Genomic DNA, 22,760 nt, shown 5'->3' on the forward strand with positions numbered 1-22,760 from the left:
TGAATATGCAACATACTCCGTAAGGTGAGTGAAACAAGGACTGTGTGAATGTATGGATATGAATGAAACAGAGGGAAAGAGGGAAAATTATTTTAATTATTATGTTTAATGACTTAGTGAAGACAGAAAGGGAGCGGGGACTGCCCACAGTCAGTGAAAGAGTCGCTCCGTCACATCTTCCCCCTCCTTCTGGAGGTTGGTTATGTGCGGGATGGTTTCATCACAAGTATCTTATAACAAGGAAAAACGTACACGGTCATTGAAAAGTTACATATTACTGTAGAAGCCCAAACGATAGTTGCATTTCTCCATCTTGTGCACACTATGAAACAGTGCTCACTCCATCCTTCAGTCAGGTGTTTCCACTTTTAGTGACCTGGACAAGACACAGGAAATACAGAGGCTACAGGTTTCAATATAATAAAAACCAAAACATAATGAAATGTTTATATGATTCAGCACAACATATTATCCTAACAAATGTTTTTTTTTTCTATCACGGCTAGTATTGTGATTCTCTATGATTTTATATTATTTATTATGCAGATGACACCAGATTTTACCTTTCAATTACAATACTAATATTAAACTGTTAATAACTATAAATTTGAAAATATTAAACCATCAAAAGTCATGGCTCATATCAGCAGCTGGCTTAAATTTACAATTTACTAATCAAATTAAATTAATCTTAGTGAAAAAATATCTCTTGAGGTTGAAATGTTCATGAACACAGAATGAATATTTGTAACGTGACATATTAAGTTGACCTTTCTAAATTATTTGTGTAATGATTAATTGCAATTCAAAGTAAAATACCTCTCTCCTTGCTCCGTTTTGCTTTGTTTGTAGGAGCTACACGTGCCTCCCCAGAACCTGAGATAATGAATAGAAGCAAAAAACAAACAAACTATAAAGATTAATAGATAAACTTTGTATCAGGCAGTGTAGTTGTCATCTGTTGGTAGTCAAGTTTAAACTTAGTTAAAAACAAAAGTAATACTCGTCACATAGGTCCTGATATAGTTATGATATTAATGTCACCCTGATGTAAAGTTACAGATCATGATGTCAGACTGATCCTTACTGCAGTTAAAGCGTCAGTAGTTGACCACAGCTAATCTATTAAAAAGCTGCCACAGCTCTGTTCTCATAAACATCTTCAGCCGTGTGAACACAGCAATCAGAGGGAACGATGTGGTTTCACTGTTTCATCGCGCTCTCTTAAACATAGTCACTCACGCTGTCAGTATGAAGATGCTCTCACATTTAAACTGCTGATGATCATTATTACTCACAGAGTGGCTTCAGTTGAAGCTTCACTGAACAAATGTTTCGTCTTGTTCAGGTATTTCAACTGAGCGACATTTCTCATCACAGATTTGATGTGGTTTATGCTCCACTGTCAGTCATCTGTTATTAATGCAAAGTAAATATAACACAGTGTAAAGTACCTCTCGCCTTCTTCTTTGTTGTGACAACAGCACACGTCCCATTTTGATCAGCCACGTTTGCCTCAGGACGAACTGTAATATCAACAAAATATTTCAACACAAAACTATGAACTGTGAATTGTTAAGTTGGGTTGATACTTCATTTCTTCTGGCTGAGACACGGTAACATACATCCATGTACTTAGCTGTATATTTCATCAATACTTTGCTGATGACAGCCACGTTTATACACACAATGTAATCCAAAGAAGCGCAGCCATTAGTGCCGTAATGTTCTCACTATGTGAATCTCAAATGCTCACTGTGACATGAACACTTTCTAAGACGTCTCACTGATCTAATAAAAAACGCATGTGAAAACATTTCAGCCGTGCGACAGCCGAACTTAATTTGGTCACAAAGCACATCGTGTCAAAACCACAGCTGCAGAGATAAGTGTGAAGCTAACAAACACTTAGACTCAGCTTTGTTTAGTCACAAATCACGTGTAATGAAAGTAAAATGAGAATCAGTCAGAGACGTACCTCTTTTCTTCTTGCGCCGTGGGATATTAGCATACAGAGCCATGGGTGGGTCAGCTACACGGGCGTGTCCACTAACTGGAATAGATAGAAACAACAAGAATAATCGTATATTTCAACAGGAGTGTTATATAGTAGTCACCCTACCCTACACCCCCTCAACACTGCACTTATCTGTGCAGCTGAGAGACACTTTTGCTCAACATCAGTTTAGCAAAAACAAGTTTAATAGCTCAGAATAAGTCAGAGACGTACCTCTATTCTTCTTGGGCCGTGTGATGTTAGCATATATATCCATGTGTGGCTCAGCTACGTGGGCACGTTCACTGACTGGAGCAAAAAACAACAAGGACAAAGACATATTTCAACAGCTGTAGCAGCCACAGACGGTCCCTGGGCCTGGACACGTGACTGGAAAGAACCATAGTCAGGACAAAAGGCTGATTAACTTACTGCAGTATAGACGCTTTGTTTTATACTGACCAGGGTTTAATCCTGTTGTTGGCATCTCAGAGGAAGAGCATGCAGCTGTATGGAACATAGAGGCAGAATATGAGAACTGAAAGGACAGCTGTACTTTTACTGACACACTACTTCCTGCACTGGCACAAATCATCAGGTGTGGACTGTACCTTTGCGTTTGCGACACTGAAGCAGCCCCACAGCTAACAGCAGCGCAGCCACACACGTGACGGTGAAAACAGCCGGTAACAGGACGGAGAGCTGAATGGAGCCATGGTGCCGAGGATGAGGAGGTATCTCCTGATGCTGAGGGGTTGTGTCTTGAGGTGCAGGAGGGATGTATGCTGTGAACAGGAGGAAAGATGGATTAGTTGTACAGATTTTTTGTGAATGTTTCGGGGAACAAATGTTTCCTGGTTTGGCTCCTGGTGACAACAACCAAACAATAGTGATAAACGCTGCATGGTTTCTGGGATGGTATAGTCTCTGGTCCAGACTGAGTTAAATCAACAAATATCAGATGAACTGCGAAGACATTTGTAGCATGTTAGCATGATGTGAGCGTTTAGCTGAAAGCACCAACGTGCCACAATAGAGCTTCGCAGAGCGGCTAACACAGCTGTCCCAGTGACCCTCCCTCTATCACCACGAGCCGAAACCTTAACTTTACACCTGCAAACTCATGATCTCACAGACTGATGACGTGTGTCGAACTTGTTCAGCAAGCATTAATAATTTGATTGACATTATGTGGTTCATGTTATTTAAGACGTGGATTAATTGGTTGAATTAACTGACATGATTTATGTTTCTCTCTTTGAGGTCATCAGCCTAATGCTCAAACTGAAATGAGTGGAGCTGTCCTGCGTCCTCTGTTGTTGTCTGTGCCGGGTGGAGTTCAGGCATTGAGGCTGAACCCAACAGAAACTTGACAGACACAGGCGCCAGCTACGTTTTGCTGCAGCACGATACACTGCGGGGTGGCGTCAGTGTATAATGTGGCTGCATGAAACCTTTCATGGTACACTGCCACTGTATGATGTGCAGACAGATGGTAGGTTCATAACGTGTCCAGACGGTGCTGGTCATGTTGGTGTGATGCGCTGCTGGATGGCTTCAGTTGGAAACGTAATATAAGAAGCTGGAAGGTGCCTGCATCGACAGAGTGGCCATATGTGACGACTTGGGCGAGAACGTGTTGAGATATTAAAGTGACAACAATCTCACCTGTGACAGCCAGCCAGCTCTCTGCTGATCCTCCAGCTCCAGAGATGTGACACCTGTAGAGTCCTTCACTGGACCTGGAGACATTGCTGATGGTCATCCGGCCCGTATATCCAGTCTTACTGAAGAGGCCGTCTCTATAGAAGTCAGCTGCAGAGCTGGACGATGTCATCTTTCTTCTGCAGCGCAGAGTGACGGCCTGTCGTTCCATCACAGGCAGAGCAGGACTCTCCAGGATCACATCACCAGCTGGACAACAAGAAATAAAGTGCAACAACCTTCACCTGCTTTATTCTGGAGCTTTCAGCCACACTGTGTTTTCTTGAAGAGCAGAAATGTTGCTGGAGCCAGTGTGTGTTGAACGTACCAGTGACGGTGATGTTGACAGCGTTGCTCCTGTCTCCCTCTGCATTTTCACACCAGTACTCTCCACTGTGTGTTTCAAAGGCAGGTGTGATGTTTGAGAATCCAGAGTCCCACTGAGAAACATTTGAGGAAACCTTTCTCATCACTCTCCATTCTGATGAGCCGTGACACCCCCGACACTTGAATGAGATGGAGTCATACTCAAAGAACTGCAGTCTGTTTGGGTCCACGTGAAGAACACATGCATCTGTCACAGAGAAGAAGAAGAAGAGTTAAAGATCTCTTCCAGTCTTTAATCCTCAGTAACTGGTATTCTCCCATCACTGCAGTGAAGGAGTCCAGCTGTAACATACAACATGTCTCACAGAGACTCAAACTGTCCAGATAACAACCTGAGCGTTATCCAGCCCGGTCACCAGAGCAAAGTGTTGGCACTGTGGTGGTGTCATATCAACGTTTCTAAAGTGACGTAGAATATGATCTGACTTTGTTGTCTGGAGGTGGAGGGGATGGTGGGTGGTGTGTCGCCGCAGTGAGACGCCGGCCAAGCTGCAGACCAGTGTTAGTGACCAACACACAACAAAACCTGCGGTGTTTTTGTGCCCCATTTAGAGCTCTAAAGGTCGACGGATTTTAGCGACCTGCTGCTGTTTTTCCACCACTGATACTCCCACAGAGAGCCATCAGTGCGTTTCCAGCAGTGACCTTGTTCCCAAAGGCGAGTATTTCATGCCAGAACGTGATCTCGTCCTGATCACATTCTAATCATGTTTTTGTGACACTCTGACGCCAAAAGCCACCTTTTATGGAGCGATGATATGCCATCATGCAGCGTCAGAGTGTAACACAGCAGGATGTTAAGACAGTTTTTTGATTCGCTGCTGGTTGGCTGGTTGGTACCTGTTGTGGCAGCATGATACGCCAACCTGTCGTCCTCACATATCCCCGCTCTGTCAGTGGCCTTTCACGTCCATATTCTACATATTAGGTTTCCTTCTATGTCTGCTGTTTACGTTTCAGGACGCCACAACCAGCACCAGGACATCAACATGAGCGCTTGGTTAGATTTATTATCAATCAATCAATCAATTTTATTTATAAAGCCCAATATCACAAATCACAATTTGCCTATTAAACATCATCATGAGGCCCGTTTCCACTGAAGAAGTTCCTGGTACTATTTGGGGGGGCAGGAACTTTACAGGAACATCCTCCTACTCCGCCCTCTCAACCGCCGTGTCTCCACTGAGAGGGCGGAGTAGGAGGACGTTCCTGTAAAGTTACCGGGCTCTGGTAATCGTCGCGCCACCATTTTGACCGGGGCGCCGCGGCTATTTTGTCGCTTTCTGTTAACGTCACATCCCACCTTGAGTATATCCAATCAGCACCAAGTAAACCTCAAGCCCCACCCAGGAGTTTTTCTGGGCCATTCTAGTCTGGGGCCGTTTAGTGGCCGTTTTGGTAAGGAAGAGGAACCAGGGCGAGAGAGACAGGATCCGGAATTCGATGGATGCGCCTTTCCATCAAAATAAAAGCACCAAGCTAATAAAAATGTGGTGAAACTTTTTAATTTAAAGAATATAATTTACATGAAAAGCCCCAGACCATTAAGTTAACATTTTCTTTTATTGTAAATTGATGGTGCGCCAGAATTTAAAGTTTTACTTTGGTGAATTTGGTGAATTCCAGATCCACTCTCTAGACCGGAACCAGAATCCAGACAAAATTCAGAGTGAATGGAAACCAGGCTCTTCGCCGTACATGAAGAGCCTGGTGACGCGAGGCTAGGGCCGTTCTGAGTACCCTCTCCGAGGCAGGGACTCTGTCTTTTGGGCGTGGTTCCTGTGGTGGAGACACGCACCCCCGTAAAATTACCCCGAAGTTCCTGCGGTGGAAACGGGCCTATTGTTTGGCTCTGCATTCACACAGGCAGCAAACACCAGGCTCCAGGGTAAAAGTCCAGGGTTTGTTGGATCATCCACCACCAGCTGACTGGTGACATGTCAAAACACCGTGAAAGGTTCTGTCTGGCTGCATTATACAATGACGGTGCCCGGTGGGGTATCATGCCGCCAAGAAAGGAGGCTTCTGGTGTCGATGTCTGATGCCAACATCACTGACACACCAGTAGTGTTTGATGAATGACAACAGGATGGATACGCAGACGTATGGCGTCAGTTCATAACGCAGCAGGACGGCACTTGTCGTGGCGGTGCAGTTCAGTAAACCACGTTATATAAGCAGCTGGAAGGTCCTTATAGTTTGGGCAGGAGGGTAGATGGCTCCAACAAACCCTGGACTTTCAATCAAGAGGCCGATGTTCACTTCCTGTATGAATGTAGAGCCAAACCATGACGCTGTTTTCTAACCCTGACCACACTTACATGCTAATGAAGCCAATTAATGAAGCTGAACTCACCAGATCTGTGAACACTGGAGCTGCTCTGCCCTTCATCAGTGAGCAGCAGCAGCACATTCACACATGTCTCTGTATGTACAGTTACACACACACGTCTCTATATGTACAGTTACACACATGTCTCTATATGTACAGTTACACACACATGTCTCTATATGTACAGTTACACACATGTCTCTATATGTACAGTTACACACACATGTCTCTATATGTACAGTTACACACATGTCTCTATATGTACAGTTACACACACACGTCTCTATATGTACAGTTACACACATGTCTCTATATGTACAGTTACACACACATGTCTCTATATGTACAGTTACACACATGTCTCTATATGTACAGTTACACACATGTCTCTATATGTACAGTTACACACACACGTCTCTATATGTACAGTTACACACACATGTCTCTATATGTACAGTTACACACATGTCTCTATATGTACAGTTACACACATGTCTCTATATGTACAGTCATACACATGTCTCTATATGTACAGTTACACACACATGTCTCTATCTGTACAGTTACACACGTCTCTATATGTACAGTTACACACATGTCTCTATATGTACAGTTACACACACATGTCTCTGTATGTACAGTTACACACATGTCTCTATATGTACAGTTACACACACATGTCTCTATATGTACAGTTACACACATGTCTCTATATGTACAGTTACACACACATGTCTCTATATGTACAGTTACACACATGTCTCTATATGTACAGTTACACACATGTCTCTATATGTACAGTTACACACACATGTCTCTATATGTACAGTTACACACATGTCTCTATATGTACAGTTACACACACATGTCTCTATATGTACAGTTACACACATGTCTCTATATGTACAGTTACACACACATGTCTCTATATGTACAGTTACCCACATGTCTCTATATGTACAGTTACACACACATGTCTCTATATGTACAGTTACACACATGTCTCTGTATGTACAGTTACACACATGTCTCTGTATGTACAGTTACACACACACATGTCTCTGTATGTACAGTTACACACACATGTCTCTGTATGTACAGTCACACACATGTCTCTATATGTACAGTTACACACACATGTCTCTGTATGTACAGTTACACACACATGTCTCTATATGTACAGTTACACACACATGTCTCTATATGTACAGTTACACACATGTCTCTATATGTACAGTTACACACACATGTCTCTATATGTACAGTTACACACACATGTCTCTATATGTACAGTTACACACACATGTCTCTGTATGTACAGTTACACACATGTCTCTATATGTACAGTCACACACACATGTCTCTATATGTACAGTTACACACACATGTCTCTATATGTACAGTTACACACATGTCTCTATATGTACAGTTACACACACATGTCTCTATATGTACAGTTACACACACATGTCTCTGTATGTACAGTTACACACATGTCTCTATATGTACAGTTACACACATGTCTCTATATGTACAGTCACACACATGTCTCTATATGTACAGTTACACACACACGTCTCTATATGTACAGTTACACACACATGTCTCTATATGTACAGTTACACACATGTCTCTATATGTACAGTCACACACATGTCTCTATATGTACAGTTACACACACATGTCTCTATATGTACAGTTACACACATGTCTCTGTATGTACAGTTACACACACATGTCTCTATATGTACAGTTACACACATGTCTCTGTATGTACAGTTACACACACACATGTCTCTGTATGTACAGTTACACACACATGTCTCTGTATGTACAGTCACACACATGTCTCTGTATGTACAGTTACACACATGTCTCTATATGTACAGTTACACACACATGTCTCTGTATGTACAGTTACACACATGTCTCTATATGTACAGTTACACACACATGTCTCTGTATGTACAGTTACACACATGTCTCTATATGTACAGTTACACACACATGTCTCTGTATGTACAGTTACACACACATGTCTCTGTATGTACAGTCACACACATGTCTCTGTATGTACAGTTACACACATGTCTCTATATGTACAGTCACACACACATGTCTCTGTATGTACAGTTACACACACATGTCTCTGTATGTACAGTTACACACATGTCTCCGTATGTACAGTCACACACACATGTCTCTATATGTACAGTCACACACACATGTCTCTGTATGTACAGTTACACACATGTCTCTGTATGTACAGTCACACACACATGTCTCTGTATGTACAGTCACACACACATGTCTCTGTATGTACAGCTTCTGTCTGCTCCTGATAAACATGACAACATGTAAACAGCCCAGTAAATAATGAGTCAAACACAAAAAAACTTGAGTAGAGGATCAAGCTCAAACTGGACCATCACTAACTGTCACGTGTCACACTACAGAGTGATACTGCGCAGTCATACATCAGTCTGATCAGATCTGGGAGCAGTTATTGGAGACAGACTCAGTACTCACTCAGTACGACGCAGAGCGCTGTGACCTGCATGATGTCTCCTCGCTGACTGTCTGATCATCAGAGGAGCAGCTAAATATGATGTAGCTGAAGGTGAAGCACTTCCTGTTCCTGTGCAGAGAGGAGGCCACAGCACTTTAAAGTGTCTTTGAGGTCTCAGCTGCTCTGATCAGCTTCAGAGCGGCTGTGTGTCGCAGCGCAAATATAAAAGCTGAATGACAAAGAAAGATTAAAACATTCAGTTCATTATTTTATTGTTATTAAATCAAACAGACGTGCAGATCCTTTTTCTTTTCACTTGTGTCAAGTCTGACATGACAACCCTGAGGAGAGTCTTTTGTGTTGCATTATGGGAACTGTAGGATCTACTCTATTAGCGTGGCACATATTTAAATATTGAAAAGGCCAAACTCCACGAAGAATGAAAGAAAACACAACATGTTCTCATCTCAACTTGTCACATGCAGCCGCTTTGTTGATGAGCATAAACCTCAAAATATGACGTGCGAGGTGTCCTCCTACCTCTGTCTCAGATGTTCAGGGACAGTGTGTCAGTTTACACATGTAACATGAGTCTTTTCCAAACACACTTTGATTTTTTTTACAGGAAATGTACAGTCTCTGCTTGGTGCATGTCTACAGTAAGAAAAAAAAGAGTGTTGGTAAAACACACAAAAAACATGGTTTGTCTTGAACCTCACACTGGAACCAAACAGAAGGCTCCCAGGTGAAAGTCCTAGTTTGTTTGACCCATCCACCTCCCGCGCTCCTGCCCTGTCTGCACTGTACACACTGTCTCGTTCTTGATATCATGGTAGTTGCTGATGGCGTTACAAACTGTTGCCCAGTGGAGCGTACCTTACTGCTGTGAAGAGTGTCTCGCTGTGTCTGCGTCTGATGCCGACGTGACCTGACTAAGCGACAGTGTTTGATGACTTCAGTCAGTGGCGTGCACAGACTTTTTGAAGGGCAGGGGCGAAAAGAAAAAAAAACCCTCCCAGGAGGGCACTTAATGAGCGTTTTTAACAATTGGGCCACTGTGCACACCACTGACTGAAGTCATCGCCCACTGCCTCCAAAACTGATGCACCAGGTGTGTATCATACGGCTGTGAAAGGTGCCTCTCTGGGTCAGCCTCCGACACTGACACTGCGGTGGGAGTGAGAACAGGCTGGAACACAAATGAAGGTGGTCCACAAAGAGACCATCTTACCAACATTATGAGGATGCTGGAGGACCAGAAGGAGCGACTCAGACGGCAGCAGCAGAGAGGGAGAGGAGGACGCCAGGGAGGAGCGTCACTTCTGTATTTTTCAACCTTTTGTTTCCAGGTTTTGTGTCGAAGAGATTTATGGGAACAACATTTTCAGAGTCACAGCGCTGCAGCCCAGCCTGATCTCATCCTGAAATTGTCAAACAACACCGCTTTGTCAGTGAGCTCAGCGTCAGACACAGAGACCAAGAACCTCCATTTGTAGTGGTATGATACACAAGCAGGGGGCGTCAGTGGGTAACACGGCCGGATGGCGCCTGCTGGTGAGAATTTAATGTAAGGATCAAAACAGTCCCTATGAGGTGGGAGGGAGGAGCAGTGGATGGAGCCAACAAACCCCAGACTCTCAACCAGGAGGTGGTGTTTCATTCCGGTAGAGTCAAACCATGATGTTCTTTTACTGTAGAGTCCAGCAGAGGAACATCAACCACACCACAACCCTAACATCATCTTGTTTCTTCTAACAGCTGATGACTGCTGATGTGTGACTTGTTGTGTGTTTAATCATCTCAGCTGCCTGCTGCCTGGAGGCTCCATCTTGTTGTGCAGCTGGTGTCAGCAGCGTTCTCCTGGTCATTCTCCTCACTTTGATTTGTGCAGCTGGTGTTGTTGTGTGGAAATGGAGACGACACACAGTCAGAGCTACTGCAGCTCTGTGACTGTGATGTTAGCAGGCAGACACTAGATGGCACTGCTGACTACATGTTAGTAACTCTGATTTGACCTTCTCTCTCTCTGTGTATAAAACGCGTGCATCAGACTGAAGTCAACATGTGTCTCCTCCCACAGACTCAGAAGAGACGCTCCAGAAGAATGAAGAAGAAGAAGAAGAAGAAGAAGAAGAAGAAGAAGAGAGAGAGTTGGAGCAGGTGGTTCAAACACAGACGGAGCAGAAGGAGGAACTGAAGAACCAGACTCAGAGGGAACTTTAGTTTATAGTTAGATTTAATTTGTCTATTGACAGTCGAAGTTTTAATATTCTCTGTTGCTTTTATCAATAAGATGATGATAGATGAAAGATGAAGATGTAACTCTCAAAAAGTAAGATCATAACTAAACACTTTGACTGACCTCAACATCATGAAGGATTTTTCCTTAAAATAATTCTGTCGGTGTTATTTGGATTAGGTTACATTAAATACAGACCAAATACAGTGTGAGTCTTCATATCAGTAATTATTAATGAAAGCATTTGGACTGGCTTTTGTGTCAACACATTCTGTCTCAACTCATCACATATCACTTTGTCAGAGCACTTAAAGAGGCAACAGATAGGATTTGTTTTTTTTTTTTAGCTTGGCGCCACCTAGCGTCAGTGGTGTTGTGTCGCACTGTGGCAACGACCAAACTGAGCGTGGGGATCAGAGATAATGAATAAAATGTAGGTTGTAAAGCCACCAGTATACCTCTATGTATATGTAGAATGAGAAGGTGTGTGGACACTCTACTAAATAAATGAGTAAAGAGACCGAGCAACAATTATCAGATTTATCTGAAGAAAAAACAAATAGTAATGCAAATAATTATAGCAGAATGCACAGTACCAGTACAAACAGCTCACAGTGAATGACACCAATATGTACAGTACCAGTACAAACAGCTCACAGTGAATGATACCAATATGTACAGTACCAGTACAAACAGCTCACAGTGAATGATACCAATATGTACAGTACCAGTACAAACAGCTCACAGTGAATGACACCAATATGTACAGTACCAGTACAAACAGCTCACAGTGAATGACACCAATATGTACAGTACCAGTACAAACAGCTCACAGTAAATGACACCAATATGTACAGTACCAGTACAAACAGCTCACAGTGAATGACACCAATATGTACAGTACCAGTACAAACAACTCACAGTAAATGACACCAATATGTACAGTACCAGTACAAACAGCTCACAGTGAATGATACCAATATGTACAGTACCAGTACAAACAACTCACAGTAAATGATACCAATATGTACAGTACCAGTACAAACAGCTCACAGTAAATGACACCAATATGTACAGTACCAGTACAAACAACAGTAGACACAGTGGAATTATACCAATATACACATGTAAACAGTCCCCATTCTAGAATAAACGCTACCGTATGGAAACCATGCGGCTGGTTGGAGCTCACATTGAATGGGAAACAAAGTCCAGTGTTCACTTAGCTGGGCGTAACTTAGCTGGGCGATGTCCGTGGATAGCTGCCTCCGTGAGAAGAGAACAGAAGGAAGGGAGGGGGGTATCACTGTCCGAGCGCTGCCGTAGAATGGCAACCCGGCTGTCAGCCGACCAACACTCGCTACCCGCGCCCTGGTTGCGGCGATTTGCGATGCTGGCCAGCTAGGAATGAACTAGCAGCCAGTACAGTCCAGTCCTCTCTGGTCTAGCTAACATTTAGCCGTGTTACTTACTGATCCATTAGAAAGAAAGCTAGCTGGACATGGGTTTTGAAGCCTCTTTGGTCACGGAGCTCCCTCCATCTCTTGAACGCCTGACTGAGGTTTACTCTTGTTTTTCCTCTTCTTTTATCACTCTCCTTTTTGCTCTTCTTTGCCTCCTCACACAGAGGAGCTCCTTTTCTTTTGCTAGGCCGTTTTTCACTTGTCTCCAAACTTTGTCCGTCTGCCATTGTGCTCGTGACTCAACTATCTCATGCCCAACTCCTCATAAGGACCAGCTCCAGTCCCTGATTGGCTGACCGACCAGTTTCACAATACATGAGGAGTTTCCTGCCGTAAAGCAGATTTTTTTTCTGTGAAATTTCAGCACCGGTAGCAGAAGTAACCTACGTAACCTATGTAAACGCTGATAGTCTGATTTTACTGTGGACACTACCCTGTGCAACCCACATTATTTTCATCATGATGTATTTAGGAAGAGATGCTGTCGGTTGCCTCTTTAAACATCTCCATGGTATATGCTCAGTATCCTGCTGCGTCTGCTGATGATGTTCAGGGACACCACAAACAGCGGTGCGACTCACACTCACACCTATGGCAAAAACATCCACTGACCGCAACCTGCAACAGGACGTCAACAAAGGCATGTGGTTTAAAAAAAAAAAAATCATGATTAGGCGCAGTATCCTTATGTGAAGTGAACACCAGGCTCCCGGGTGAAAGTCCAGGGTGTGTTTGCTCTCATACGGACTTTCCTGCTTCGTATAGAACATCGTTACCGGCAGTGTTTCTACCTGACTCAGTCCAGCAGTGGATCATCCCGCTGCAGCAGGTCGTCCAGCCATGTTATCAACTGCTGACGCTGTCAGTGCATCATACTGCTGCAACTGATGCCATCCAGCCAACAGGTGGCATATCCTAACACCACAAAACGTTGCCTGCCTGGTGGCGTATCATAACACTGCGAAATGTGGCTTTTGGCGTTGGTGAATCACTTTTTGAAACTCTTTTATTTTCCACTGACAACGTTTGGCCTTTGGAGGGCAGCACTGAGCCTCTAATGTCCCCATGCTTTAGGACACATCAGCCAGGTCTCATTCTTCAGTCATCAAACGTCGCCGCTCTTGCAGAGATTTTGGCGTCAGTCACCAGCGCCAAAAACCACCGTTCATAGTGTTATGATACGCCACCAGGCAGCGTCAGTGTGTAGCCAGTGCACCCAGACAGAACCTTTAGAGGTGTTGCAGTATGTCAGCAGATGGCACCTGTCATGGCAGGATGATTCGCCACTGGATGGCGTCAGTTGGAAACGCTGCCAGTAGGAACATAATAGAAGGAGCTGAAGTGCCTACAGTATAAAAGGTACGAGAGGAGGTGGATGGGTCCAGTAAAACGAACTTTGACCCAGGAGCCAGCTGTTTGCCTTCCATATAAATGTAGAGAAAACCATGATGTTTTTTATAAACCTAACGCGTCCTGTACCAGAACGTTGACAGCAGACGTGAGAGGATACCTAGTGTGAAACACGTAGACGTTAAAGTCCACTAATAGAGCAACCTACCTCATTTAACAGGCTATAGAAAAATACTCCTCTCACATTTGTTCGTTTACAGATCTGACACACGAGTTCAAACTCCTCAGTTGATCTTGTGTCAGCAGTTGACCACAGAGAGACTGTTTTAATAGCTGCAGCAGCTCTGTTGATGTCAGCAGCGTCCTCAGACGTGTGAACAGGCAGAGCAGATAAAACCATGTGGTTTAACTGAAACACCAAACAGCTAGCTTTTAAAAATAGACTCTGGGGCTGCGAGTGAGCCGAGGCGCTTCATGGCGTTAACCCTTCACTGCGTTTACCTATATTTATGAGCGAGAACACTTTGACATAGATTGAAGTGAATTTAAGTGATGTTCTTCTCCATCTTGAACGCGTATAAAACAAGCGGAGGCAGAGTCTCTCCTCCATCCTTCAGGTGGTGTTTCTGCTCTCACTGACCTGCAAACACACACAGATACATGTACAAATAAATTACACTGCACGCACTGTAAAAGATTTTAACATGCTTAGAGACTCATACAGTCAAATATCCATATAGCTATATTTGTTGTCATGTATGTGTCCGTAGATTTGTATCTGTAGTTTTTGTCTGTATGACTTAACTTTGTGTTTTTATGCAGATGACACACTTTTATTTCTGTTAAACCAAATGGTTGCTTTGTAAAAGTGACTGCCTTTATCTGACAACTCATAGATGTAATTTATCTTTATGCAAAAGTCATTTTAATCAAATATATTTCTAGCAAAGCTCCTGAGCATAAAATGACAGTATGAAAAATAATAAAGATAAAAACACTTCTCTCCTTACGCTGGTGTCTGACGGCTGCATATGTTGCTCTGTTTGCTTCAGCTGCCTCTCCACAGACTGAGGAGTTACAGAGACACAAACATGTCCTGTTATCCTTCATTCCAAAGTCAAACTCTCATTAATGCAAATGTAAGCATCCATCACTTGATGTTTTTCTGCTTCAAGTTAAACTAATCTGTACTACAGTCATAGTGTCAGTGGTTACACAGTGAATCTGTTCAAGAATATATCTGAAGAAGAAGAAAATACCTCTCTCCTTCCTCTTTGGTGTGACAACAACATACGTCACATCCATCACGTGACTCACAGTATTTGCCTCTGGGCAGCCTGAAACATTAAATACATTCACTGTCATCTTCATTTCATCAGGAACAATAGAAGTACACTCGTTTACAGGTGTGAAACAGGTACAAACAAAAGCCCATTCATAGAACACGTACACACACACACACACACACACACACACATGAAGATGTAATATATGAACTGAATCATTTACTTTGCTGATGACAGTCATCTTTATATCTCTGTTAATCCTGACTGTGAACAGTCTTTAATTCATCTGAGGAGTTTGCACACGATCCATTTTTGGGGCCAAAATAAAGGACTAGCTCATTTTCAGAGGTGGGTAGTAACTAGTTACATTTACTCAGTTACATTTTGGATAAATTGTACTTTTAAGAGTAGTTTTAATGCAAAATACGTTATACTCTTACTTGAGTACAATATTTGGCTACTCTACCCACCTCTGTGTTTCTTGTGCCTTGATTTATGTTATGTTTGTTATGTTTGTAAAGATTTAATTTATTTTTGTTTTAGTTAAAGGGGTATCCTTTAAAATACATGAATTTGCAGATTATTATTTTTGATTGATTGATTACATTCATGTTCTTATTTGACAAATAAATCAGACATTATTCAACAGTTACTAGTTTTTCCACCAAATACTCTTTTACTCTTAAGTAATTATTTGGATGACTACTTTTTACTTTTACTTGAGTAATATTGTTCTAAAGTATCAGTACTCTTACTTGAGTACAATTTTTGGCTACACTACCCAACTCTGCTCATTTCTGTTCACTACAGTGTATTTTGACTTTAAAACATTCACTGTCAGATTCATACACACTGAACGTCTCTGCTCACTTGCTTCATACAAACTGTTTTCTCACATGCTTTGTGAAGAAAGGAAGCTCAAACCTTCACCAGGAAATTTGTGGCATTACAGCAGCAGAGACACAAATTATAAACAGGACAAAAAGTACATATTAATAAAAAGAAAGATATGATCAGTGTTTTAAACAAAATGTACAAAACAAACAGCAATATAATAAGTGAGCAGCAGAATATAATAAAGACAGACTGAGAGGCTGATTTCACATCACTGACTGATGGAAGTTTATATATTAAACATTTTATCATTTACTGATATTGCACCTAGTAAAATAAGCTATATGAAACAAATACCTTTCTTCTTGTGTTTTGTGACTTTGGCATACGTCACTGTTTGTGGATCATCTGCGCTGACGTGTTCATACACTGAAACAAACATGATAATAAAATATGACACATCTGCCGCCACACAACACATCTGCCGCCACTCAACACATCTGCCGCCACACAACACATCTGCCACCACTCAACACATCTGCCACCACACAACACATCTGCCACCACACAACACATCTGCCACCACACAACACATCTGCCGCCACTCAACACATCTGCCGCCACACAACACATCTGCCGCCACTCAACACATCTGCCGCCACACGACACATCTGCCACCACACCACACATCTGCCGCCACACAACACATCTGCCACCACACAACACATCTGCCACCATTCAACACATCTGCCACCACACAACACATCTGCCACCACACAACACATCTGCCACCATTCAACACATCTGCCACCACTCAACACATCTGCCACCACACAACACATCTGCCGCCACTCAACACATCTGCCACCACACGACACATCTGCCGCCACACGACACATCTGCCACCACACGACACATCTGCTGCCACACAACACATCTGCCGCCACTCAGCACATCTGCCACCATTCAACACATCTGCCGCCACACAATATATCTGCCACCACACGACACATCTGCCGCCACACAACATATCTGCCACCACACAACACATCTGCCGCCACATGCCTGCAGTGTCCACCATAACCAACAGAAGCTGCTACACTGACCACAGGAGCTGTGCTCATGTGAGGGCACGGCACCACTCAGCTTTATTCTCACACAGCTGGTCTATTTCGAGTCTGCACACGGCTCTGCAGCCCTCCAACACATAAAGCTACAGAGAACTGTGTAAACATTTCATACAATGTGTTTGTAAATAATAAAAATGAGGCCAACATGCAGTATTTCATATTAAATTCATATGATGCGTCCTGTGGTTAAAACCCTCCAGTTAATGACATCAGCACCTCTTCATACAGATTTCTATATTTGTCTTTTTATGCTCCATTTAAAATCAAAATATCAGCTGATGTGACCGTGACTTTTTGACTGTGTGTTCAGCAGCTGTTTGACACTCACCTGGGTCTGACTGTGCTGTTGGCGCCTCAGAGGGAAAACACGCCGCTGTGCAACAGGACGAGAAACATCAGTAGACAGTGTTTTAACCCCTGACTGTCCAGTATTGGCACATGGCAGCTATGATAATAATAGTTATGGCTGAAACATCTGAAACCATCCAGGGCTCAACTTCTGAGAGAAAAGTCACAATCTGGTTTTTACTTTGTGCAGCTTCACACGTTTCGCACCGTACATCAGCAGCAACGGTGCTACGTTCATGTCCATGGTTTAAAACCAGCTCTAACAGGTTTATAAACTGAGAGAGAAGAAGAAGAAGAAACCACACAGAAAGCAAACTTCACATTCCTCCCAGGTGCTTTAACGAACTTCTGTGTTTCTGACACTGAAGCAGTCCCACCACCAACAGCAGCACAGACACACACAGAATGCTGAAGACAACCGGCAACAGGACGGAGAGCTGAATGGAGCCAGGGTCCAGAGGAAGAGGAGGAGGAGGAGGAGGAGGAGGAGGAGGAGGAGGCTCTTGGCCCTCCTGAGGTGTTGTGTCTTCATGTGAGGGAGCAATATGTGCTGTTAACACCATGAGAGACGAAAGTGTGACATGATCAAGTGTTTTATAATAATACAACACTTATATATGTGAAATATTTTACAGGTTATCTCAAACTGTCTCACTGAACACTCAAAACTAGTCAGTCACTGACTTCCACATCAGACATCTGACGCCGAAATGGACTATGGGCTGTACTCGTAGAGCACTTTTCTAGTCTTCCGACCGCTCACTGTCACCTGTTTACACCATGAGTCACATTCACACACTGCTGGCCGATGCTAGGCTAGTTTCATCATGTCTCACCTGTGACAGCCAGCCAGCTCTCTGCGGATCCTCCAGCTCCAGAGATGTGACACCTGTAGAGTCCTTCATTGGACCTGGAGACATTGCTGATGGTCATCCGGCCCGTATATCCAGTCTTACTGAAGAGGCCGTCTCTATAGAAGTCAGCTGCAGAGCTGGACGATGTCATCTTTCTTCTGCAGCGCAGAGTGACGGCCTGTCGTTCCATCACAGGCAGAGCAGGACTCTCCAGGATCACATCACCAGCTGGACAACAAGAAATAAAGTGCAACAACCTTCACCTGCTTTATTCTGGAGCTTTCAGCCACACTGTGTTTTCTTGAAGAGCAGAAATGTTGCTGGAGCCAGTGTGTGTTGAACGTACCAGTGACGGTGATGTTGACAGCGTTGCTCCTGTCTCCCTCTGCATTTTCACACCAGTACTCTCCACTGTGTGTTTCAAAGGCAGGTGTGATGTTTAAGAATCCAGAGTCCCACTGAGAAACATTTGAGGAAACCTTTCTCATCACTCTCCATTCTGATGAGCCGTGACACCCCCGACACTTGAATGAGATGGAGTCATACTCAAAGAACTGCAGTCTGTTTGGGTCCACGTGAAGAACACATGCATCTGTCACAGAGAAGAAGAAGAAGAAGAGGAAGAGGAACAGTTAGAGATCTCTTCCCCTGTTCAATATCCACCATCCAGAGACCTCCCTGTATGTTCTCACACTGTAACAAACATGTGGATCTGAACTCACCAGGTCTGTGAACACTGGAGCGGCTCTGCCCTTCATCAGTGAGCAGCAGCACATTCACCACTGGAGAGACAGAGAGGACAGCAGAGTGTCACACACACATGACGCCAACATGTGAACACCCTACAGTATAACGAGGTGATGCAGCATGGACACACACTGCTGCAAATGTTCATCACTCGTACGTGAAGACAGCTGTGTCTGTGTGACGTCTTCAGGGTGGAACGTGTTCATGTGGCACATGACACACATGACAAATATGAAACAGAGTAAAATCAGACCTGATAATATCGTCCATGACTCTTAATGTATCTAAGCACAGTTATTAAGTCCTACTCAGGTCCAAACTGGAGGCACTTACTAACAGTTATATGACACTAATGTGTTCACAGAGAGCTTATAGCCGTCACTCATCTCCAGCTCTTGTCCCCAGTTGGGTTTTTCCTGCAGGATGCTCCGGCACTAAGATAAAAAACATGTCTGTTTTTCTGACGACATGAAAAGTTGTTTTTTAGAGAAGTTGACACAACACACACATGAAGATCTTACAGACCATGATGCATCACTGCAGATTAAATTAAACAACCCAACAGGACGTAAAGGAGATAAAATGAACTTGAAACATCTGCAGAGTGACTGCATGACTCATGAATGCAGCAGCAGTATTCTACTGCACCATTACTACTTTATACTTTGGAACGTTTTGAAACGTACGCACTTTACTGAAGGTTCTGAATGCACCATTTTGACTGGAAGTGTTTAAAGTAGTCTTCCTCGGTGAAGAATCTGATAAGAAGAGAACCTGACTGTTATAGCGTGGCTGGTGAAGATGGACACACAAAAGATGCACAATATATTTTGTGTAATTATTATCCTTCATTCATTTAAACTTTTATTTAAGACTCAACTGAGAGAGTCCCTCACTGTCACTGATGACATGAACACATGAACACATGAACACATTAATCAACCAATAAGCAAACAAAGAACCATCGCACATATCAATTAAATCAGAAATTAAATCATCCACAGCAACAAATATCAATATATGACTGAACGTCTGATAACGCTCCCTGATACAATCTGACATTCTGTTTGTTTGTTTGTTTGTTTGTTGGAAGTGATCTGAGAGTAATAACTGCAGACAGACTCACTCAGTGTGACGCAGAGCGCTGTGACCTCCATGGTGTCTTCCTGCTGACTGACTGATCATCACACTGAATGACAGCTAAACATGATGTCGCTGAAGGTGAAGCACTTCCTGTTCCTGTGCAGAGAGCAGCTCACAGCAGGTTACAGCCTCACGACGTCTCTCAGCTCTCGGTTCCTCTGGAGGGTAAAAATACACGTGTGAAGATGGTCAGAGCTGCTGGGTCTCTGACCTTCATCAGAAAGTCGATTATTCATATTCAATAAATTAATCACATATCACATACACACATACATACATACAATCACATACAAACTGTCTCCATGTCGTTCTACCTGGATATAGAAGCAAAGTGACGCAGGACATTTAGAGGTTGGCCCAGGTGAGCAGCTCTGGAACAGGCAACAGGTAAACACACAGTTAGAGGTCCAGGGCCAGGTCCAGGTCCAGGTCCAGGGCCTTGTCCAGGTCCAGGGCCAGGTCCAGGGCCAGGTCCAGAGTCAGGGCCAGGTCCAGAGTCAGGGCCAGGTCCAGGGCCAGGTCCAGAGTCAGGGCCAGGTCCAGGTCCAGGGCCAGTGCCAGGGCCAGGTCCAGAGTCAGGGCCAGGTCCAGGTCCAGGGCCAGGTCCAGAGTCAGGGCCAGGTCCAGGTCCAGAGTCAGGGCCAGGTCCAGGTCCAGGGCCAGGTCCAGAGTCAGGGCCAGGTCCAGGGCCAGAGTCAGGGCCAGGTCCAGGTCCAGGTCCAGAGTCAGGGCCAGGTCCAGGGCCAGAGTCAGGGCCAGGTCCAGGGCCAGGTCCAGAGTCAGGGCCAGGTCCAGGTCCAGGGCCAGGTCCAGAGTCAGGGCCAGGTCCAGGTCCAGAGTCAGGGCCAGGTCCAGGTCCAGGGCCAGGTCCAGAGTCAGGGCCAGGTCCAGGGCCAGAGTCAGGGCCAGGTCCAGGTCCAGAGTCAGAGTCAGGTTTGTGGTCAGTTGACTGGAGAGAGGCAGTGGCTGAGTGAGAATGGGCTGATCATAAAGTGCAGGACTGATGAAGGGAAGTGGAAACAGGTGAATGAAGAGTCATGTGACTGGGACAGTGTGAGGACATCTGGTGGACGGAGGGAGAAAGACAAGTCCAGGCAGGTGTGTGTGTGTGTGTGTGTGTGCGTGTGTGTGTGTGTGGTAGGCAGGTTTGGGATCAGATGTGAACTTGTACCTAGTCCAGTATGACGTGTTGGGGACTGTAAAGTTTGTTAGTTCAGCTGTGAGTTGAGGTGACTGGATCGTTCGAACCACGTGAGGTCAAAATATGGTCGAAGCTTAGATTACCCAGGATGCACTGTTTTAAGAGCATCTATGAGGCAAACATGTCACATTTATCTGTCTGTATGAAAACATTCATACGTGTAACTACACTCTGAGCTGTTAACATGTGCAGCAGGCCTCAGGCTGGTTTGTTGGAGGCTGTCTGTGTCTCCTCCCTCTGACACAGTCACATGTCAACATGTGGAAGTTGTCCTCGTCTGCCTTCTGCTGTTAAAGCTCATATGTAGGGGAGACCGGGGTAAGATGAGCCACTTTTCATATTCAGGATCACTACATCAAGGCTATTATAGTTTTGTTGCTAACTAATATATGTGCATATATTTCAGGATGTTGTGCATCCCTACAAACAAACAGAATGAGTGTAAACATAACTGTTTTGATAATATAACATGTCCAAAAAAAGTGGTCTCGTGGCTCAACTTACCCCGTGTCTGGGGTAAGTTGAGCCATCTCCCTCCTTCCCTCCCTCCCTGGGTTAAGATATTCCAGTTATACATGTCTGTGCTGAATTAAATAAGACGCTTCTTCAAATCCATGTGTATTATTATTTATAATACACAATTCAACAGGTACAAATCTTTTTTTAAATTATTATTGCATATAACAACTTCAAAACATTTTAACATAGGCCTGAGAATGCCTTAAAGGGCGCTTAGCAAGAGAACCTTAACAGCTGTGTTTTTGCAAAGAAAACACTGAACTAAATCCGTAGACGTGAATCCTAGTTTGGTGTCCTTGCTGACAGGAGGGCCTCCTTCATCCTCTCTAAACTCCTCCCTCCATCTACAACCATTGCTACAACCATTTCATTGTATATTGTATATATTTCAGATTGTCTACTTTACTATTTTATTATTTATTTTATTGTCTATTTTAATATTTTATTATTTATTTTATTGTCTATTTTAATATTTTATTTTATTTTATGTTAATGTCTACTTTAATATTTTATTTTATTTATTTCATTGTCTATTTTAGTATTTTATTTATATCTTCATCTTTATTTCTTGTTTCCATTCATGCTGTATTTCTATTTCTACTTTGCACGGAGCATTGGAACAAAAACAATTCCCCCCCCCTGGGGATTAATAAAGTATTCTGAATCTGAATCTGAATCTGAATCTTACTCTCATTCCATCCACCCCCCTCCCCTC

The 22,760-nt window shown here is 43.5% G+C and overlaps 1 protein-coding gene across 1 annotated transcript; it reads right to left on the reverse strand.

Moving 5' to 3' along the window:
• Positions 1-122: 122 nt before the first annotated feature.
• Positions 123-20,340, reverse strand: LOC125883819 (low affinity immunoglobulin gamma Fc region receptor II-a-like). Its single transcript, XM_049568402.1, has 11 exons — positions 20,309-20,340; positions 19,158-19,217; positions 18,782-19,027; positions 3,665-3,910; positions 2,608-2,781; positions 2,459-2,503; positions 2,231-2,305; positions 1,979-2,053; positions 1,455-1,526; positions 820-876; positions 123-376 (listed from the first exon to the last, which is right to left on the reverse strand). The coding sequence occupies exons 1-11, from the start codon at positions 20,337-20,339 to the stop codon at positions 369-371; spliced, it is 1,089 nt and encodes a 362-aa protein (XP_049424359.1). The 5' UTR covers position 20,340; the 3' UTR covers positions 123-368.
• Positions 20,341-22,760: the final 2,420 nt, after the last annotated feature.

Source organism: Epinephelus fuscoguttatus, linkage group LG23, assembly GCF_011397635.1.
Source record: "Epinephelus fuscoguttatus linkage group LG23, E.fuscoguttatus.final_Chr_v1".
Lineage (NCBI taxonomy): Eukaryota > Metazoa > Chordata > Actinopteri > Perciformes > Serranidae > Epinephelus > Epinephelus fuscoguttatus.

What these genes read in the sequence shown, in the direction of transcription:
- LOC125883819 (XM_049568402.1), bottom strand. Translation starts at nt 20,339, where the DNA reads ATGGAGGTCACAGCGCTCTGCGTCACACTGA. An exon ending in TCAGTGTCGCAAACGCAAAG is followed by an intron (nt 2,504 to 2,607) that starts GTACAGTCCACA and finishes TGTTCCATACAG; the next exon opens with CTGCATGCTCTTCCTCTGAG. An exon ending in AACAAAGAAGAAGGCGAGAG is followed by an intron (nt 877 to 1,454) that starts GTACTTTACACT and finishes TCATTATCTCAG; the next exon opens with GTTCTGGGGAGGCACGTGTA.